Source organism: Zalophus californianus, chromosome 1 (assembly GCF_009762305.2).
Source record: "Zalophus californianus isolate mZalCal1 chromosome 1, mZalCal1.pri.v2, whole genome shotgun sequence".
Lineage (NCBI taxonomy): Eukaryota > Metazoa > Chordata > Mammalia > Carnivora > Otariidae > Zalophus > Zalophus californianus.
The window spans coordinates 44382150-44403233 of NC_045595.1; the positions used below are offsets into that span (position 1 = coordinate 44382150).

The window sequence follows — 21084 nt, forward strand, 5'->3', positions numbered from 1 at the left end:
TGGGAACTTATAATAGAAAAGAGGGATAAAGACAAAAGTTAAAATACTATATGATAACTTCTCTAATAAGAGAAAATTTTAATTCTGTCAAAGTACAGATGAGAAGTACTAAACCATAATTACAAATTCAGAGAAAGCTTCCAGAGGATGTCTGTCTAAGTACAAATTTCAAGCTAGCTACAGAGAAATGGGGAAGAAGCAGATACAAAGATAATGGGGCAAGATTGCTAGGCTTATCCAGCTAATCCACAGTTTGGCTCTAATATGGATATATGCTGCAGAGATGGGTGGGAGTTGAATTAAACAGGTCTTTCCTCGTTCTGTAGAATTATTGAAGATAGATGGAAAGTTGCAGAGAGTGGCTTGATCATATTTGCACTCTGGTAATACAATGGTGCTAGAATGCAGAGAACGAACTAGAGGGAGCTGGGCTGCTCAGATATGGGAATTTCCCTTAAGCTGTGTATAGCTGTCCCAAGGAGTCTGCCATTGGTGACCTATTGCTCTAGATTCTTCCTTCAAGTACGTATCATGCCGCCAAGCCTCCTATGTTATATTAAGAAACCAAGAACCAGGTGATATTTTCCCCTAAAACCATCTGCTTGCTATTGGAAACATTAAACTGTCTTTTCATTTGGGAGTATTAGAAAAATTATAAAGAGTGAATAATAAAAAGTATTTTTAGAAAATTCAAAGGAGACTTTATTACCTGTTTGTAGTTAGACAAAAATTGGCACCAAGAGACCAACCGGATTGTTACACCTTAAAGAAATGATTGACTCTAAAGACAAACCTGGGCCTTTTGCTTAGCAACAGCAATTAACCTAGAAGAGCCTTGCCTTAGATCTGTTTTAAGACAACAGAACTGGTGGGCATATAAATATACACACGTATAATTATACACCTTGCTTGTCCTTGTGCACCTGGACTGCTTACTTGCAAATGCATGAGGTATTTCTGGAAATTATTCTCAGTTAGAAAGCATCATAATATTGTGTTCACTAAATCACAAAATATGAAATATGTCTGCTTTATCCAGTCTGGCACAGTGAAGCACTTAAAAAGATGTGAGGGTTTATTTTAATCCTTTTCTTTTATAGAACAAATTATTTCAGGGACGCCTGTGTGGCTCAGTCTGTTAAGTGCCTGCCTTCGGCTCAGGTCATGATCCTGGGGTCCTGGGATCAAGTCCTTTGTTCAGTGGGGAGCCTTCTTCTCCTTCTGCCTACTTCTCCCCCTGCTTGTGCTCTCTCTCTCTCTCTCTCTGACAAATAAATAACAATAATAAAAAGAACAAATTATTTTGTGTGGACAACTGGGCTCTGGGATGTTATATATGTATATATGTGTATATAATATGAATTATATAGTACTTATATATTTTATTCTGGCTATTTAACATTGCTTAGAAATGAAATTTTTGATGTCCAAGCTGAAGGCTGTGCTTGGGGATACTGCAGTTGTGAAGGAGGATCAGGTGTTAAAAGCAATGGGACAAAGCCATTGTTTAAGGTTTGGGGATTTGAATCAAAGAATGGTTTCCATAGAGTTCATGTTAATATCAACAAGAAAAAAGCAATACATTTAATCTCCATTTTTTTTTTCTTGGCTTTTAGTACCATGCTCATCATGGCTACCAGACTCATTCCTCACTTGTATGAATTCAGGCGAAAGCAGGATGCAGGATCTCTTAAGAGGAATGGATGGCAATGGTAGACCTGCCATCACTTAGAAGTGATACAAGTAAACCATTACAATCTGATCCCTTACCACCAACCCCCCTTGAGGACTTAACTCTGTTGAGCTCAGAACACTGTTCAAGTACATAAAAAATATTTATTTCTGGTTGGTAAACCTTTGTCTTCCTTGAACTCAGCTAGATATTTGGGTGACTCTTTCATTGTATTTATGCAAGCTATTCTTTCCCATCCATCATGGATACTGTTTCCCAAGGAGTTTTTCTGTTTCCCTCTAGTGGACATTCCATAAGGCAACCTGAGATACAAACTGAGCCTGAAATGTGATGCACGGAAAAGTCAGATAAAAGCCTTTGCATATTTACGGTTACAAAACATAAGCATTGAGAGGACATACTTCATCACATTTTTTTTTCTACTTGAAAATATTGTCGTGAAACTCACAGCTGACATGTAGTTAAGTGAAGGGTTGAGAGGCAATAACATAAAAACTTGAACTGTGTGGGCATGGACTTTAATAAAAGCCATGGGATTGAGTTTTCCTGAAGTAACTTCAACTATTTAGATCTGTCTTGGGTCCTTTGTCTCATCTTTGAAACAGCTCAGTCTCAGAATTTAAGTTGTCACTAGTTACAATTCTTCTCGAAAGTCTTTTTGTAGATTACAGCTACCTCTTAGTTTCCACAGGTAACTGGAGTTACATTTTCTTGTACCAACAGCATGCCTAGACTGCTAATTTAAGGAGGGAGTTTTATATCATGAAAAAATGTATATAGTACTACAGCTATTCCCATTGTCATATTTTTCTCCTCTCTTTATGTAGATTTTACATTTTATTGCAAAGAGCTCACAGTAATAGTGAATGGGAAATATAGAAAAAACCTGCATGCTGTTTTTTAGCATATAAGAAGTATGGAATTGTGGCATTATTTATTTATCATTAAGAAACATAAGGTAAGCCTGGTTCTTTCCACATCTTAATTTATTCAGCAGTCTAATATCAATTAAATTGCCACAAAGTAACAACACTGACAATATAGCTTGCAGCCTGGGCATACATAGAGTTTTTTTCATATAGTTTTTCTCCGACCATTGTGTCTTTTATGAGCAAACTTTTATGATCTTCGAACTTCATCCAGAGATGATGTAGCAAACCATAAATATAACATCTACACTGGTATGATATATGCACATTTCTTTCTAGGAGGATAGATCCACTGTTGTAAAGACAAAAAAAAGATTTTTTTTTCTGAAGTCTGATTCTCCGGCTAAGAAATGATTGATAGAGTGTTGGCTTTATTTTGAAATAATTATAAACTCACAGAGAAGTTACCAAAAAGTGGTACAGAGTTCTTGTTTGGCTTTCCCTCTGGTTCTCCTAATTACCTTACATACCATAATATAGCAACCAAAACCAGGAAATTGACATGGATACAAAACAGTTAAGTAAACAACAGGCCTTATTTGATATTCACTAGTTTTTCTAATAATGTCCTGTTTCTATTACAGGATCTGACCCAGAATCCCACATCTTTTATAGTATTCACTTCTCTTTAGCATCCTTCAGTTCCATGACAGTTCCTTAGTCTTTGCTTGCCTTTCGAGATTTTGACAGTTTTGAAGACAATTGCTCAGTTATATTACAGAATTCTACTCAGTTGTCTAATGTTTTCTCATGATTACAGTGAAGTTAGGGATTGTTGGCTAAGAAACCACAGAAGAATACTGTGACCCTTTTAGTACTTTTGGCACTTTTAGAGGCTGCATGAGGCCAGTATGACTTCTCACTGGTGATGTTAGCCTTGATCGTTGGTTAAGAGTAAGTCAGCTGAGTTTCTCCACTGTAAAATTAGTATTTCCCCCCAGCATTAACTTCAGGCACAGACATATGTATTTCTTCTTAATGTATTAAATATTATATAGTCACCATACTCTTTTATGCTCCAGTTTCCCTTCCTAAAAACCATTATGCAGGAACCTAACTTTCATCCTAACCAGTGTACTAAGAATTAATGCACCGTCCTTTGGAGATTCTCAGATAAAAGCCATTTTATAGCTGGAAATGATCACTCTATTGCATTTTAAATAAGAACATAAATAGAATGGCTAAAAATAAATGGGCAGTATGTGCTCATTTCACACCCAAAACTACAGGACATCTGTTATATATGTGACCGGCCAGACCTGAAATCTTGTTTTCCTAGAACCAAATAGTGTTTACCCAGTTTGACCTAAGTTAGCCTAATTAAACAACACATCGATCACTTGCTACCTATTTTGGCTATGAAACTAACTGGATGGATAACCACCCTTTGATAAAGACAATAAAAAAAAAATTTTAAACAATCACATTCACAATTTCTGCTGCTAATACAAGAGGGAAAAAAATCCCCTACCATGTTAATGATTCTGCATCCATAAGCTATAATTCAGTCATTAGTGTGCATCTGATGCTTAGGTATCCCCACCAACGCAGAGAGACAACCTTTGCAAAGAGGTTTACCAACTTTGTACTTTATTTTTCCGTTTGAATGTCAGTGCTATCTGCCCTGACATAATATACTGAGAGGAAATTGGCCACTTATAGGTCCAGAGAAAGCAGGAGAAGGAACACCAAAGAAATAAGTCTCTCACATTCCTCTCCAAGCTTCAATTTCCTCTTTGACAAATGGCAATTATTATAAACCTACCTCCTCAAGTTATTGTGAGGATTAGATCATCTATATAAAATCTTGGATAGTAACTGACACATAGTAAGTACTCAAGGAAGAAAACAGCTTGTGATTTTAGCACTCTACCATTTTTCATGCCTGAGGTACAGATTTCAGTGCAAAAGACAAGAGAGTGCAGGTGATTGCTTGGTAAATAGTTCTGTTTAATATGCAGGGACTTCTGGTAAACTATTCTATACCAAATAAGAATTCAGAAGAGTTTGTCAAATGATATAGTAACATCCTATAATCTGCATGCGGTCCCAGAATAAAGGAAGTGACACTGAGGCGTGCTTCGCAGGAAATTAATCTGTTCTTCAAGAAAATGAGTCCATGGGAAAATAAACAGGAAAATGCACTAGAATACAAGCTCTATGATGATAAGATTTTGTCGACTTTATTGTGATATCTAGTGCCTAGCACTGTGCCAGACATACTACGGTTATTCAAATATTTCTTTTTAGATAAATGTGCTAATATAGTATTTATTTCTGTAAAGGATAGCACAAGATCTGGAATGCACAATTTACCATTGCATGAAATGGAAAACTATGAATATAGATGCTATATCATCACTACACCAAAGAGGAGGGTAGTTTCATGTCCCCAGACTCTACTTATTATAGAGAGATTTCTAAGTTTCCCCTAGATAAGACAAAGCCCTCATTAAGATTGTTATTATGGTGATAAAAATTTTACATGCGTTAGCTCATATATTTCTCCATGAACTTCTTTTTTTTTTTAAGATTTTGTTTATTTACTTGAGAGAGAGAGAGAGAGAGTGCACAAGTGGGAGTAGGGGATGGGGGAGAGGGAGAAGCAAGATCCTCACTGAACAGGGAGCCCAATTCCGGCCTGGATTCCAGGACCCAGAAGTCATGACCTGAGCGGAAGGCAGGGGTTTAACTGACTGAGCCACCTAGGCACTCCTCTGTGAACTTCTAAAGTAGGTGGCAATGTTTCCATTATATAGATGAAAAACTGAAGGGTCAGAAATAACTTTTACAGGGTGCCTGGGTGGCTCAGTGGGTTAAGCGTCTCCTTCAGCTCAGGTCGTGATCTGAGGGTCTTGGGATCGAGTCTCACACTGGGCTCCCCACTCCGCAGGGAGCCTGCTTCTCCCTCTGCCTCTGCCTCTCTCTGTCTCTCATGAATAAATAAATAATATCTTTAAAACAAAAAAATAACTTTTACAAAACAATTCAGATATTGGATATAAAAAACTGATGTTTGAACTTAGGTCTGTTTCCAAAAACCATATATACTCTTGTCTTATACTAGTACACTTTCTTGTTTGTCTACTATTCTAACACCCTTAAAGTACTGTGTTACTTACTTCCCCGTAGAATAAAATAAACTTCATGAGGGCAAACTGTGTCTGTCTTATTCATTGCTGTATTATATGCTATGTCATTTACTTGAAGTGTAATTAATAATTTGTGAATAATGGAGAGAGTGTGAAAGATTTTATTCCCTTTATTTTTATAGCCTATCATTATTTGTACATTTATGTTTGCAATCTTATTTCTGCTTCTGATTAAGTAGGTACAGACTCACTTTTAAGCTATCGGATATCTGATTTGGCTGTCCAAGTAATCAGCAAGCTGTGCATAATGATGAATATACTAGTAAGCTTTACTTTCCCACTAAGTACATCCAAGTAAAAGCTCTGAAAGTCATACGGTTCTTGCCACTTTAAATCTGACACCTAATATATTAGGTATTAGAGTGTTTTGTGCTTACCTTTAACTCTTCTTTAGTTTAGGTGATTAAAAAATGCCTGTTGCTGTCTGTATATGCAGCATGCTTCATTAACAGTGATTTATTTGGGAGTTTAGCCGAATTGGCACTCTGCAGCACACCAGTGGGCAGAAGGAAAACAAACGTGAGATGGTTGCTAAGAAACCCATCCTGCTTGGATTGTAGGAACCTTTAAAAAGTTTGCAAAGTTGACTTCCCAATACCCAGAAAGCAAGACTGAGACTGGAGTCTCTGGGAAGATTCATTTCCCCCAGACCACTTCCATACATTCTCCTCTAATGCTCAGGAAGGAACCTAGTGTAATATGGGTTTTCCCCATCAGTACAGTGTGCTTTCCTGCATCCATTGTATCTTGAACCCAGATGTGTTTCATTGCTTGCTCATCTTCTTTTCCCAACAAGGTTACCTACTCAAAAGCCATGCTCACCTTTTTCCATCAGAATCCACTTATAAATATTTTCTCTTATATTCTTTTCAACAATCTTGTATCATCCCTGTCACTTTACCAAAGACAAAAGTGAGGCCAAAGGAGGTTAAATGACTTGCCTAAGGTCAACAGCTAAATGGTAGAACTGGGATTTGAACCTGGCTTTCATAATTCTAAAGCCAGTGTTTGCAACTACCATAGGGAAGGCAAAGGAATTTTTAATTTTACTTGCAAGCTATATTGATTTTGTTGTGTCTACTTGAAATGTTATGTTGAAAAGATTCTGGAACTGCCCTTGGGCTAAGCAAGAAAGAGTGCCATACTCAATTAGCTTTGCTTTCCATAGGAATGGGAAAGAGGAGTGGAGGTGCCGTGTATTTTCCTATCTTCAGCTATGATTTACTTTTTGTTTTTATTGTAATGAGAGTGTACTAATATGGGAATGACATTCTTTTTTTAATTTTTTTTTAAGATTGTATTTATTTATTTGACAGAGAGTGACACAGTGAGAGAAGGAACACAAGTAGGGGGAGTGGGAGAGGGAGAAGCAGGCTTTCCGCAGAGCAGGGAGCCCCATGAGGGGCTCGATCCCAGGACTCTGGGATCATGACCTGAGCCGAAGGCAGACGCTTAACCGACTAAGCCACCCAGGTGCCCCTGGGAATGACATTCTAAAGGAAGGATGAAGTATCTGAGAAGCAGTCTAAATAAGGGGAAACACCACTGTAATTTTTTACATGCTACAATTACCTGTTCTTCTAATAAGTCTGCATTGTAACTATTTGGGAGAATTTCCACATAGCACTTAAATATCTACACTCTGAAGTTGAACTTTCAGAGTTCATTTCAAGGGTGATGTAAATATTCTACATCCTGGTAGAATGGTAGTGGCGGTTGTATGATTGCATTAGTTTTTGAAATCTCATCAAACTACACTGAAAATACTGTACATGAGTGTATGCAAAATATACTTTGATAAACTTGGGGGGTGGCATTTAGAGTTCATGCCCGGTCCCTATTACTTAACAGCTGTAACAAAGGACAATTTATTTAACCCTTAAAATGAAAATAGTATTGTCCACCTCGAAGGGTTCCTTTTTTTAAGAAAATTTTAATTATGTATTGATTTATTTATGTGTATTTATTTATTTATTTATGAGAGAGAAAAACATGTGTGCCATGCGCACAAGCAGGGTAGGGCAGGGGGCAAGAGGTAGAGGGAGAGAGAGATCTTAAGCAGGCTCCATGCCCAGTGCAGAGCCCAACTCGGGGTTTGATCTCACAATCCTGAGATCGTGACCTGAGCCGAAATCAAGATTTGGCCACTCAAGTGACTGAGCCACCTAGGTGCCCCTAAAAGGGTTCTTTTAAAGATGATATGAGTTAATGTTTATAAGAGACTACTACATAGTAAGTACCCTGTATATGATGTATTGTTTATCATTTCCTCAGTATTTTCTATTATATTCTACCATTACATTGCCACCAACATTAATAGCTTAATCACATATGCTTTTTTTTTTTAAGAGAGAGAAAGAGTGTGTGTATGTGTGAGCACACATGCGCAGAAGGGTTGGCAGAAGGGCAGAGGCAGAGGGAGAGAGAGAGAGAATCTTAAACAGGCTCCACACTCAACATGGAGCCCGAGGTGGGGCTTAATCTTATGACGAGATCATGACCTGAGCTGAAATCAAGAGTCTAGTGCTTAACAGACTGAGCCATTCAGGCGCCCCTAATCACATATACTTTTGTTAAGCAACATACATGTTGCTTTAACTACACATGTTGTAGTTAACAAGCAACATGTTGCATTAACTACACATGTTGTACTAAAAACTCAAAAACATAAAAACTGTATATATATATGGATAATTACATAATATACATTATATATATAATTACAGTTTCAAATACATGGCTTTCATAATAGAAGATAGGCATTATTTCCATTTGTTTTTCAACTGAATTTTAAGAGTGTTCAGTATCTGAATGTTGTAAATAAAAACTTATTAAAATTGATGGACTATCAGATATGTTTAAACATATCAAAAGTATTAGATATGGTAGAATGTTTAAGATGAATTTGTGATAGACACTTGCAAACCTAAGCAAACAAAGAGGAAACTATTAACTCTAAAAAAAATCCCAACTAATACAAAAAGGAAATAAAAGCAGTATACTCTGGGACTTAGTTGAAAAATTATCAACCGAATTAAGTGATATGACTAAATTCAGATAACAGTGGAACCAGGTATGTGTGCATGTGTTTATGCATGTGTGTCTATCATCGGGACTGCTTGTGTAAGGGAGCTGAATTCTCATCATCATAAACTAATAGTACATTAAACCCCCAAATCAAGAAATACTAGTTTAAGCATTTATATTTAATCAAAATTAAGATACATACCAGAAAAATAACTTGTTTTCCCTGGGAAAGTAGTTCCCTCCAGGGAGTAAGAATAAGTATTTAAGCTATGTTTATGTATTACTTTAATAAAAGTAAAGATTAAATAAAACTTGAACAGTAGCACAATAAGTGATTATTTAGTGGAGGCAGTGAACAGTGAACATACATTTGTGGCATGGGATTAAATTTCCAGTAATAGCATCATACATAGAATTTAATTTTTGTTTGTTTTTGGTATAAGCGTAACTTTATTATTTTTTTTCAGTATTATGTTAGTTTCAGGTGCATAATAATAGTGATTCAGCACTTCCATACATCGCCTGGTGTTCATCACAAGTGCCCTCCTTAATCCCTATCACCTATTTAACCCAAACCCCCATCTCCTTCCCCTCTGGTAACCATCAGTTTGTTCTTTATAATTAAGAGTCTGTTTCTTGATTTGTCTCTCTCTCTTTCTCTCTCTTTTTTCCTTTTGCCCATTTGTTTTGTTTCTTAAATTCCACGTATGGGTGAAATCATATGGTATTAGTCTTTCTCTGACTGATTTATTTTGCTTAACATTATACTCTCTTGCTCCATCCATGTTGCTGCAAATGGCGAGATTTCAGTTTTTATGGCTGAATAATATTCCAGTGTGTGTGTGTGTGTGTGTGTGTGTGTGTGTGTGTGTGTACCACATCTTTATCTGTTTATCTGTTATGAACTTCAAGTTATATTACAAACCTGTAGTGGTCAATACAGTATCGTAGTGGCACAAACATGGACACATAGATCTATAGAATAGAAAACCCAGAAATAAGCAGATAAATAAACTATTGATGGATACTTGGGCTGCTTCCATATCTTGGCTCTTATAAAAAAATGCTGCAATAAACATAGGCCTATTTTTAACTATTGAGGAACCTCTATACTGTTTTCTACAGTTGCTGTACCCCTTTGCATTCCCACCAACACTGCACATGTGTACCTATTTCTCCAAATTCTTGCCAATACTTGTTGTTTCTTGTGTTGTTGATTTTAGCCATTCTGACAGGTGTGAGGTGATATCTCACTGTAGTTTTAATGTGCACTTCCCTGACGGAGAGTGATGTTGAGCATCTTCTCTTGTGTCTGTTGGCCATCTGGATGTCTTCTTTGGAGAAATCTCTGTTCAGGTCTTCTGCCCATTGTTTTCTGGGTGTTTATTTGTACAAGTTGTTTTACGAATTTTGGATGCTAACCCTTTATCAGATAAGCCATTTGGAAATATCTTCTCCCTTTCTGTAGGTTGCCTTTTACTTTTGTTGATTGTTTCCTTTGCTGTGCAGAAGCTTTTTATTTCGATGTAGTCCCAATAGTTTGTTTTTTTTTCACTTTTGTTTCCCCTCCCTCAGGAGACATATCTAGAAAAAAGTTGCTATGGCTGATGTCAAAGAGGTTATTGACTGTGCTCTTTTCTAAAATTTTTATGGTTTCTGGTCTCACATTTAGGTTTTTAATCCATTTTGAATTTATTTTTTTGTATGGCATAAGAGTGTCCAGTTTCATTCTTTTGCATGTCCAGTTTTCCCAACACCATTTGTTGAAGAGACTGTCCTTATCCCATTGGTTATTCTTTCCTGCTTTGTTGAAGATTAATTGACCATATAGTGGTGGGTTTATTTCTAGGTTTTCTATTCTGTTCTCTTCATCTATGTGTCTATTTTTGTGCCAGTACCATACTGTATTGATTATTACAGCTTTGTAATATAACTTTACGTCCAGAATTGTGATGGCTCAAGCTTTTCTTTTCTTTTTCAAGATTGCCTTGGCTATTTTGGTCTTTTGTGGTTCCATACAAATTTTAGAATTGTTTGTTCTAGCTCTGTTAGTAGTTTGATAAGGATTGCATTAAACGTGTAGACTGCTTTGGATGGTATAGACATTTTAACAGTATTTGTTCTTTAAATCCATAAGCGTAGAATATCTTTCCATTTCTTTGTATTGTCTTCAGTTTCTTCCATCAACATTTTGTAGTTTTCAGAGTGCAGGTCTTTTCCTATTTGGATAGGTTTATTTCTTAGTATCTTAATATTTTTGAGCAGCATACATAGAATTTAAAAGCAGTACATCTCATACAACTTTGCTGGATGAGAACATGGTGTAATCTGAGAAATAGATGTCTCAAATAGCTTTGGTGATGACAAAGCCATGGTGACTACCATTCATTTGACTAATTATCTTCCAAATACACAACTGTTCTCTGATATGATGCACGTCAAGCCTTCATGCATCCTTAGAAGCAGTCTAGTTCACTCTCCTCTTTTACTGGTGGAGAAACTTGGCCAGCAATTAAATAACAATACTGAGCCAGTAACCCAGTTATGCAGAATCTCAATCCAGGGGTCTTTAGAAATACCGCAGTTTAATTATTGGGATTACTTCAGTTTTTTGAAAAATGTCTCCCCAGTAGCAAAGTGTAAAGGTCCAACATCAAAGCAGATTAAGGTTTTATAAGGAGAACATATACTGAGAAAGTGATAGTGAGTATATATTCTAAGAAGCTAATTAAAAATTTTTGAAAATTAGTGTATAGAACTTTCTTGGCTCTCAGAATGTATAAATATATCCTTCAGTGACTGAAATAATGAGATACTGGCTTGCTTGGTTTTTAATCCCTCAGGATATCTGCCTAATGTAATTATTGAATTTCTAGTTAGAATTGCCACAAGTGGGAGACACTGTTTTGTCCAGAAAAGCCTTTAAAAAATGGGTAAAATTGTTCACTTTAACCCACCCTCTGTAATTCTTCAATGTCTTCTCTAATGAGGTCTTATGATGGAAATAGAGTCCAAATCAGCTATTGGGTAGGCCAGTACAGTTTAAATAAGGAATTCCATCTTATGCATATCTACCTCTTGGTAAATAGGTGGCATTTTCCAAATGTATTCTCCAGGTTTTTTATAACTTTTCTTCTTTTTTTAAAAGATTTTATTTATTTATTTGACAGAGAGCACAAGCAGCGGGAGTGGGAGAGAGAGAAGCAGGCTCCCTGCTCAGCAGGGAGCCCGATGCGATTGTTGCGGGGGGCGGGGGGGGGGGGGGCTCTATGCAGGGCTCCATCCCAGGACCCTGGGATCATGACCTGAGCTGAAGGCAGAGTTTTAACTAACTGAGCCACCCAGGTGCCCCTCTTTTATTCTTTACACTGTTCTCCTTGTTCTTTGAAATGCTTGGGACAAGCAATCCAGTGAGAGAAACCAAGCAAAACACATTTTCTCACCATTCCTAAAGAAGACTTTTTGCAGTCTCCACAGAAACAGGGAAGACATCAGGGAAATAGAAATAGAAATGTGTCTCTTCTAGTACATAGAGTAAAAAGTTAGTACAGGAGAAAATCTAGTAAGCTAATTTGATTGACTGATATGGTAAGAATTTTCACTCTTCAGAAAGACCCTGTTAGGCCAGCTACCATAACCATAGGAAGTATACATTATATATACTACTATATATATTTGACATGTAAACTAACTTGTGTAGTCTGTGATCTTTTCTACCTGCTGAGTTGCTGTGCCCCTGTGGCCAGAGACCTTGACCTTGACTCTTTTCATTCTTCATATTACCTTCTGTATAATGGGCACTCAGTAAATATCTGTTGACTGGTTGAAATTTAAGATTTGACTTTATACCATTTTCCCTTGAAATGATTGGCAGATTGCTTTCTAAGGAAGCCACATTTCTCTCTTGCTTTCAGTTTTGTTCGCTGCTTCCCCACCATTGTGATTGACTGCACACCTCATTAGCTAATTGTAGACTTAAAAAATGCTCAACTATACAACTGGGAAATGTGGATGATCCTTTTTAAAATTCCTGCCTTAAGAATGGCTGCACTCCAAGGGCGCCTGGGTGGCTCAATTGTTAAGCGTCTGCCTTGGGCTCGGGTCATGATCCCGGGGTCCTGGGATCAAGCCCCACATCGGGCTCCCTGCTCAGTGGGAAGCCTGCTCCTCCCTCTCCCACTCCCCCTGCTTGTGTTCCCTCTCTCACTGTGTCTCTCTGTGTCAAATAAATAAATAAAATCTTAAAAAAACGAATGGCTGCACTCTAAATAATAATAGTAAGAAAACAAATGGTCATGTGGCTCTTACACTTGGAGGGAAAGGAACTTACTCACATTTATACTGTCACAAGATTTGTGAATTAAAACTAGCGATAGGTAGCTTTCTGACTAGAACTCAGCTCAGAAACTTTGCATTATAAATATGCAGATTCTGCACTATTACTTGCTGGCATCTGGCTTCATTTCTGCAGAAGGACAACGTGAAAAGCAGAGTTAGAAAATAATCGCCATCAGAACTTTATGTCATGCTTTAAAAGACACATAGGTTTATTTACATTTCTGTCACTGTGGTAGAAAAGAGCACAGGACTTCAAGTATGAAGACATAGATTTTGAGTACAGGCTCTATTGATTTATAGACATTTGACCTTGAACAACTTCCACAGCCTCTCACAATCTAATTGCCAAGCCTATAATTTTATAGAGGGTAGTGATGCCTGACCTTCAGGGTCCTTATGAAGGTTAAATAAGAAAGGAATGTAAAAGCACAAAAGATGTTAGTTACATTTGTTGTTTCATTTACAAACCAACTATTGACTGCCTAGTCTATGCCATGCACTGTCCATGTGCCTCTTAATATCAGTGAATAAATCAATGATTACTTACCTTCATAAGGTTTAAAGTCCATTTGGGGAGAAGATTTTAATCTCCATCTAAACAGTAATAATGACTAATATTCACTTTCAAAAAACTGTCAATTGACCTTTACAGCACACTTGTGAGGAAGACAGGGCTCATGCCATGATCCCCAATCTATAGACAAATATGTTTACAAGACTAAATGGTTTTCCCAAGTCTGATAACTTTGGCAAAACCAGGAAGAAAGAACTCACTATGCTTGATTCCAAATCCAGTGTTTTTCCAAGCTGCCTTGAGGCCTTGAAAATTTTGCTGTATGTTGGAAGTATACTTCGTAATTAGAAATGTAGTTAAGTTGTTGAACAGAGGAGAAAAGCAAGAAAGGAAAACAGATAACCTGTACTTCTGGTATTGCATTTAAAGTAGATCCCCATATATGTAAATCAGTTTTGTTTTTTTTTAGGTCCTTTTCCTGTTCCAAGTCCTTCCCCTTGTCATCTTAGCCTTCAGATTCAAGTCCAAATTCTTTAATATACATTCAAGGCAGTTTGGATATCGGGCCCCTTGACTTAAGCTGTGCTGTGCTATTTTTAACAAGGATGGCAACTAAGTATCAAGGACCTGTCCTCAGTGCATTCCATAAATTCTCACTAATTCTTTCACTAAGCCTGGGAGACAGGTATTATTGCCATTATTTTACAAATGAGCCATGGTAGCTAAGGAATTGGAGGTCCAGGATTAGAGCACAAGTCTGACTCTTCAGACTTTGCTGTTTTCGTTATCTTGTGTTGCTGTAACTTGAACACTCTAAGTTCTCAGCTTCATGTCTGTGTTTTCCTTATCCCCTTGGCTTAGAATTTCCTTCCTCCCTCTTATTTATTCTTTAAACTCAGATCAACTGTTTAGGGCCATTGGAGAGCTTTCTTGAAGCCCCTGCCCCACTGCCCCACCACCAATTCAGTTAGATGATGTTCTTTTACATCCTCAACACCTTGTACTTAATAGACTTTTTTACACTCCTTGAACTGAATTATAACAACTGCTTTAGTCCCCTTGCTTGTCAAGCCAACAGTGAGCTCCTTGAGGACAGAGCCCTTAACCCTATTACCTCTGCACACCCAGCACCTTGTACTGTTTGTTCCTGTTGCATAATAAGCAAATCTACTTATTCGTTCAGCTGAATTAGAGCTATTTGGATACCAGCAGCATTTTAATTAGCAGAGTTCTAAATCAAATAATGATACGATCAGATCCTGCATGTAGGTTCTTAGAAATCAGGACTCTTAAGGGGGAATTGAATCCTCCTTTTTCTTTAAGATTTTATTTATTTATTTTTTTGTCAGAGAGAAAGAGCACAAGCAGGGGGAGTGCAGGCAGAGGGAGAAGCAGACTCCCTGCTGAGTAAGGAGCCTGATGCAGAACCTGATCCCAGAACCCTGGGATCATGACCTGAGCTGAAGGCAGAAGCTTAACTGACTCAGCCACCCAGGCGTCCCATGAATCCTGCTTTTTCTTAAGTACTTTATAGGGAGGTGTTTAGTATTACTATTAATATCAGAATATCAAAATTGTTCGAAGGGTTGGAGGCTAGAAGAGTTTTGCTCTGTTTAGCATTGTGTAAAAATATTCTGAGAGTTCTCAGTTAATCTTCTTCTGGCTCAGCCAGAGAAAGCAACCAAGTCCTCTTTCTCTGTGTGACCTCCTCTCTAGGATTTATGAGTCTAATTCTTGGACAAGGTCTCAAAGTTAGTGCTGAGTACACTCTCTTTTACTATAGCCACCTTAGGATAAACCAGGGAGAGCTCTGAGCTGCAGGGGAGATCTATTACCAACATAACTCTTGGCTCATCCTGCAGCTTTCTTTCTGGCTTTAGTAGAAAAACTGAAATTATGAAACTTTGTATCTTGCACCACAGTCCCACATGAGATTCATGAATCTTCAGCTCCATATAGAAAATCTGGTTCTCTGACTACAACTGCCCACTAGACAAATTACTGTCAATGACCCCATTATTTCTGATTAGTAAAGGTGAACCTTACCTTACCTGAATGTAAATAAATGCCAGTAAGGTTCTTGAAATCCTTCATACTTAAAAATCTACAGCTCTTAACACACACTGCAAATAGCATCATATCATGAATTAAATCTTTATCATGAAATTGGATACATTTCCTAAGCTAATTTTAATTGCTTCAAGAAACTGCTTAACATTGTAGATCAATCCCCAGGTCTGAGATGACATTTCCCTCACAAAATTAATTATTAATACCCTGATCATTTGCTTAAGACATTAATAGTTTTCATTGATCAGCACATCCTGTTTATCTAAAATGGCCTAATCACCATGCATGTCAGAAAAGTATCTGAACATATCCAATTAGAGATGCTGCCTACTTTCAGCCACATCAGCAGATCAGAAGTTAAGAGTCCCTTTTGTCTTCACAACATATTAGTCTAGCTTTATCAGAAACTGAGCTATTTAATAGCACAAAAGAAAGATGAGTTCTCTAATGATGGTTCTTCACTTTCTGTTAGCTTCCTGGTAAGCGTAAAGGCTTCTCTGACCACACAGTATAAATTAATGCTAAGAGCCCTTGATTAATGAGCTTGTGCTATTCCATGTTTTCATGTGAGCCTGTGTTCCGTCACAGTGTTTTCCTTATAAGTGGGAGTGCGATGAGAAGCCCCAGGTTATTATCAGGATAAAAATATTGGATGTACAGTAATAATATCTAGCATATGTATGGCACTGTATAGTTTTAAAAGAGGTTTCATTTACTTAACAAGAAGGTATCCTTGAAACAATCTTAAGGAGGGAGGATCGGGTAAATACCCAGTACCATGCAACTAGTTATAGCCAGAATTGTAAAGAGAATTTGAGTCTCCCAGTTTCCTAGCTTTAAGTCTCCCAGTTTCCTAGCTTTCTCCTTTGACTAAGTGATAAATAGGTAGCATCCTGCTCATCTTTCAAATGAAGTGGGAACCCTTCTCCTTTATGACATCTCCCAGGCTAGTAAGTCTCTTCCTTCCTTCGCAATGGCATATTGTATTGCAGTTTTATGAAGTGTGGGTAACTGCCCCCACTGGAGTAGGAGATCCTTGAGGCTAGACCTGGTTGTCTGCGTTTTGGCAGATCCAGTGCCTCACTTAGTGTCTGGAAAGCAAAAGGTGCCCCATCTATGCATGAATACATGTCTTGCTGGCAGTATGGAGGGAGAAGGAGTGGGTAGATGAGAGCAAATGCAGTCCTAGTTCTGTTTTACTAAGGTCATGTTGCAGACCTTTGGCACCTGATGTTAATTTGACATTGTTTGGTTCACACATTGTTTAAGAAAATATTTTGAACTGATTTCCAATATTTAAAACTTGGGAGGTTTTCAAAATACGATAATATTTAAATTTCTTTGAAAAGTTGTAGGTTGTCTTGCAACCCTGGGTCTGTGCCCCCTATATTAACCATCAGGTTGAGCTAAGGAGCACCCACCTGCTTCAGACAGGACATTGATTGCATTCTCCAAAGTGACCATTTTGTCTGACTACTTCACTCATTCACTTGCTTTGTAGCCTTTGGAATACAGACCCTTTCTTTACTACAAAGTTCTGCTATTTTAAAGATTTCTGGATAATGGAAGAATTACTGTTTTTAATCATGTTCTATATTTGTCCAAAAGAACCTAGTAGTCAGCTACTCATAGATAGTAGGATTTCTCCCAGTAGGCACTGGAGCTGCACATTTTACTGGATTCTAGAGATGAAACACAGAGTAAGGAAAAAAATGTTTAAATTGATAGAGTAGTTATAATTTTCCCACATGTAACTCCATTCTAAAACTTGGGATTTTTTTCCATGTTGACATTTTTAGTGTATTACTAATTGGAAAATAAATAAGAATAGGGACTGGAGACTAAGGAATTGGGTAGGACCTTATTAAAAAAAATAGTCCATTCCCCTGCTCTTGGGTTGGTTTATATCTAATCAGAGCTGCTCTTGCTTTCACTCAGTGGCCACAGGGACATACCAGTTCCATTCCCTGCCCAAGTATTATTTGGAAGGAAAGGAAAGGCAGCTTGTTTGCTTTATATTCATAATTTGACATACTTTTCTCTTCTTTAATAGTACTTTTCCACAAGTGAGTTTTATTTGTATTCAGGTAAAAACAAATTTGCAGAGGCCACAAGGAGAAGTATCTGCAAATCTCATTGTAATGTCTCTTCTTTCCCACAGATTAAAGGTTGAACAAAACTTAAAAGAAGCAGCAATTCTATTCACTTGTTCTTGGACTTGAAACTCCTTTGACCTCGGAAACTGAAGATGAGGTTGCCATGGGAACTGCTGGTACTGCAATCATTCATGTTGTGCCTTGCAGGTAGAGTGTCATTTAAAAACTTTTTGATTTAAAAATGCCACTGTATTTCACACTAATTCAAAAGTGGGCCTTCACTTTAGATGGCAATGATAAAATCATAAGAGTACACGTTACTACGACTAGCATTTGCTGACACTGTTGAATATACTTTCCTGATGGTCTTTTAGTGGCTCTTTCAATGGTGCTGTATCCAAAGCTAGACATTGATGTTTCACCTGCCTATTCAGTCCTTTTAGAGTTCTTTGAGCCATTATTTAGTTTGAAAGTTGTTATTTTTGCTCATCCCACTGCTCAATTGCACAAAGATATTGGGCAATAATACCAATAATATAGTCTCGAGTATTGCCTACTTTGATGTCAGTGGATGGAAGTTTATTTGGGTAGCTCTTTCAATATCTTTGTTAATATTGCTCCAACTTTTGATAGTAAGTCTCTTTCTTTTTCATTTTGATACACCTATAGTTAGCAGAAGACAGTAACGAAAAAGACAGTTTTTTTTTTTACCATATACCAATGGTCAACTAGTAGACAAGGGCTTTGAAAAGTTCAGACACGCTCTTTATTACTTTCTCAGTTTTCTGGAAGATATGAGCCTACCAGTTGACATACATAATGCAAATGTTAATGCAACTTAAGCCCAACATGTGCTGAGAGTTGGGTTTCAGGTTGGGATGGTGGGCATCTTTCCAGGCCTTTTTGAAGTAAGTCTAGCTGCCCTGCTTTGTTATTCAGAGTATTGAGTCCAAGAGGGACACCTGGAATATATTTGCATTTTTATAAAATAAAATAAAAATGGCTTTCAGGTCACCATTACTTTGATCCATGACTTCATTCAAATAATGTTACTGAGTACCTTGCAAAGAGCCAGGTTTGTGCTAGTATCTGGGAATATAATCCTGAGCAGGACAGACACAATTACTGCTCCCTTAAAGTTCTATTAGCTGAGTTCTATAGCTATATAGATTGAAAGCTTGATAGAACAGATTATTTTTAATTGTTATACAATTAAAAGTAGCAGTGATAATCCTAACATATACAGGTCACTTATTCCATGCCAGGCACTATGTTAAGCTCTTGTACTTTAGCTCATTTAATTACATCATAACCACTAAGAAGTCGGTATTAACTATTTATTTTTATTCGCAACACTATTATTGTTAATATCATTACTGAAGCAGCAAGAAGGTAAGAAACTTACCCACGGTCACCAAGCCAGTAAGTGATGAAACTGTTAAGTTTCAGACTCAAGCAGACTAACTTCAGAACCCATAGTTTTGATCATTATAATATAGCCCTTTAGCTATACTGTTGATTTGTCCAGTTCATGCTTACAAATTTATTCTTGAAATTTTGGTTTTCCTTCTTACTATGTTTTTCTAAATGCAAACCTTCATTCACTCATAAGCCTTATAATACCCTACCTTTAAATTCTGAACCTCTTGCCTTCATGAACATCCTCACCATTCCCTGATTATGGACATTTTGGCTTCTAAACACCTGTTTAGCTTTATACCTTTTCTCCTTCATCTGGTCAGAGCCTAATTCTTGTCATTACCCACCCTGCCCCCAGCAGTGTACATCAGGCTTTGTGCCTCATTTGCTTTTCTCCAGTCTTTACATGTACCTTGACCCTCCTAAAAAGGCCTCAACTGAGTCAGTCTGGTTCTAACTTCTCATACTCTGGGATGAACATAATTCTTTAAAGCTTGAAGCAATGAATTGATTTCTCAGTATTTGACTACAGCAATGTGCTTCTTTATTTAACCCAGTGTGCTAAATGTTAAGAAATTAAAGAGTTGAAAATCAAGGAAGACATTAATCTTCTCAGTTGTGTCTTGAAAAACTTGGAATTCTCACTGAAGATTAGTACCTGTATCTTTTTATTCAGTTTGCTTTTGGTAGGAAATCAGTCAGTATATTGATTGCTTTGGTGAGCCTTTTTTATGAAGTGTTTCACATGGCATTAATATTCCCTTACCATATGCCTCCTTCAGTGTAGGTAAAGTCGAGCTTTAATTAATGTTTTTGTTTTCTTGCTATTTGTCTTGATTTCATTAATTTATATAGCACTCAGCGCTCTGAATTTTGAACAGATTTCTTTAACTGCTTTAGCTTCTCATTTTATTTCCTTTCCTATACTTTCTTAGTCATAGATTTCATGGTAAGTTTTGGCAAGGAAAATATTTGTGTCTCTTATGTTTACTGTAATTAGTGGATCTCAAATGGGCCTTTTCCTAAATAAGATAGAAGATCCAAATGTATAAGCAGACTCCTCCTACAAGATATAGATCTTGAAAGGTCTGCTAATTATTTAAGGGTATTGATTAGTAATTTATGGTACAATGGAAATATTCTTCTCTTTTGCCAAATACTAGACTTAATCTCTGACAATAATTAAAAAAAAAAAAAGGAGTAGTCTGAAAATCCACTCTCTACAAAATTGGTTTTATTGTCCTGCCTCTTAGTGAATTTAAACCAGGGATCATAAAACTCCGCTACCTGAACGAACAAGGAAGCTAACAAATGAGTGAAACATTCTTCAAGGAATAGTGACTCCTACGTACAATATAGGATGCTGGTGATTGTGGAAAACTGGAGAAAACACGTCCCACTAAATTAGCAACCAGTGCCCAGCTCTAGTCCTTTGTGCTAGGTCTTCCAGTTCTTCAACATTTTTATACATAAACCTCCTAATTTTTTTTAACATTGCCAACCAATTCAAATTAATTTTAAAAATGAAAATAAAAAGGCTGCACAAAACAGACCAAAATGGTCTTCAGACTAGAGATGCAGTTCCTGGTCTGCCGGTTTACAAAGTTTATTTCAAGTGCTTGGTTTTTCTTTGTTATTATACACGTTGCCAAGTACACTAAATGTTGGGGGTGTCTGTACTAAGCCTTCCTTTTGCCAAGAATTTTCTTCCATTAAATGTCCCTGTCACTTACCCTCTAACCTTATTTGGATCAGTGCTTAAATGCCACTTAATTGGCTTTTCTTGACAATAATAAACAAATTAATATTAGTGAAAATAACAATATTTTCTTCACCAACATTCTAT

At 37.1% G+C, this 21084-nt stretch overlaps 1 protein-coding gene across 2 annotated transcripts in view; it reads left to right on the plus strand.

Annotated features, from left to right (window-relative positions):
- CNTN4 (contactin 4) overlaps window positions 1-21084 on the plus strand; it is a 987359-nt gene that overhangs the window by 483966 nt on the left and 482309 nt on the right. For both annotated transcript variants that reach the window (XM_027586928.2, XM_027586926.2), the window contains exon 4: window positions 17885-18026. In XM_027586928.2, the coding sequence (XP_027442729.2) occupies window positions 17972-18026 (55 nt within the window). In that variant the 5' untranslated portion in view covers window positions 17885-17971. The remainder of the gene's footprint in view (window positions 1-17884; window positions 18027-21084) is intronic.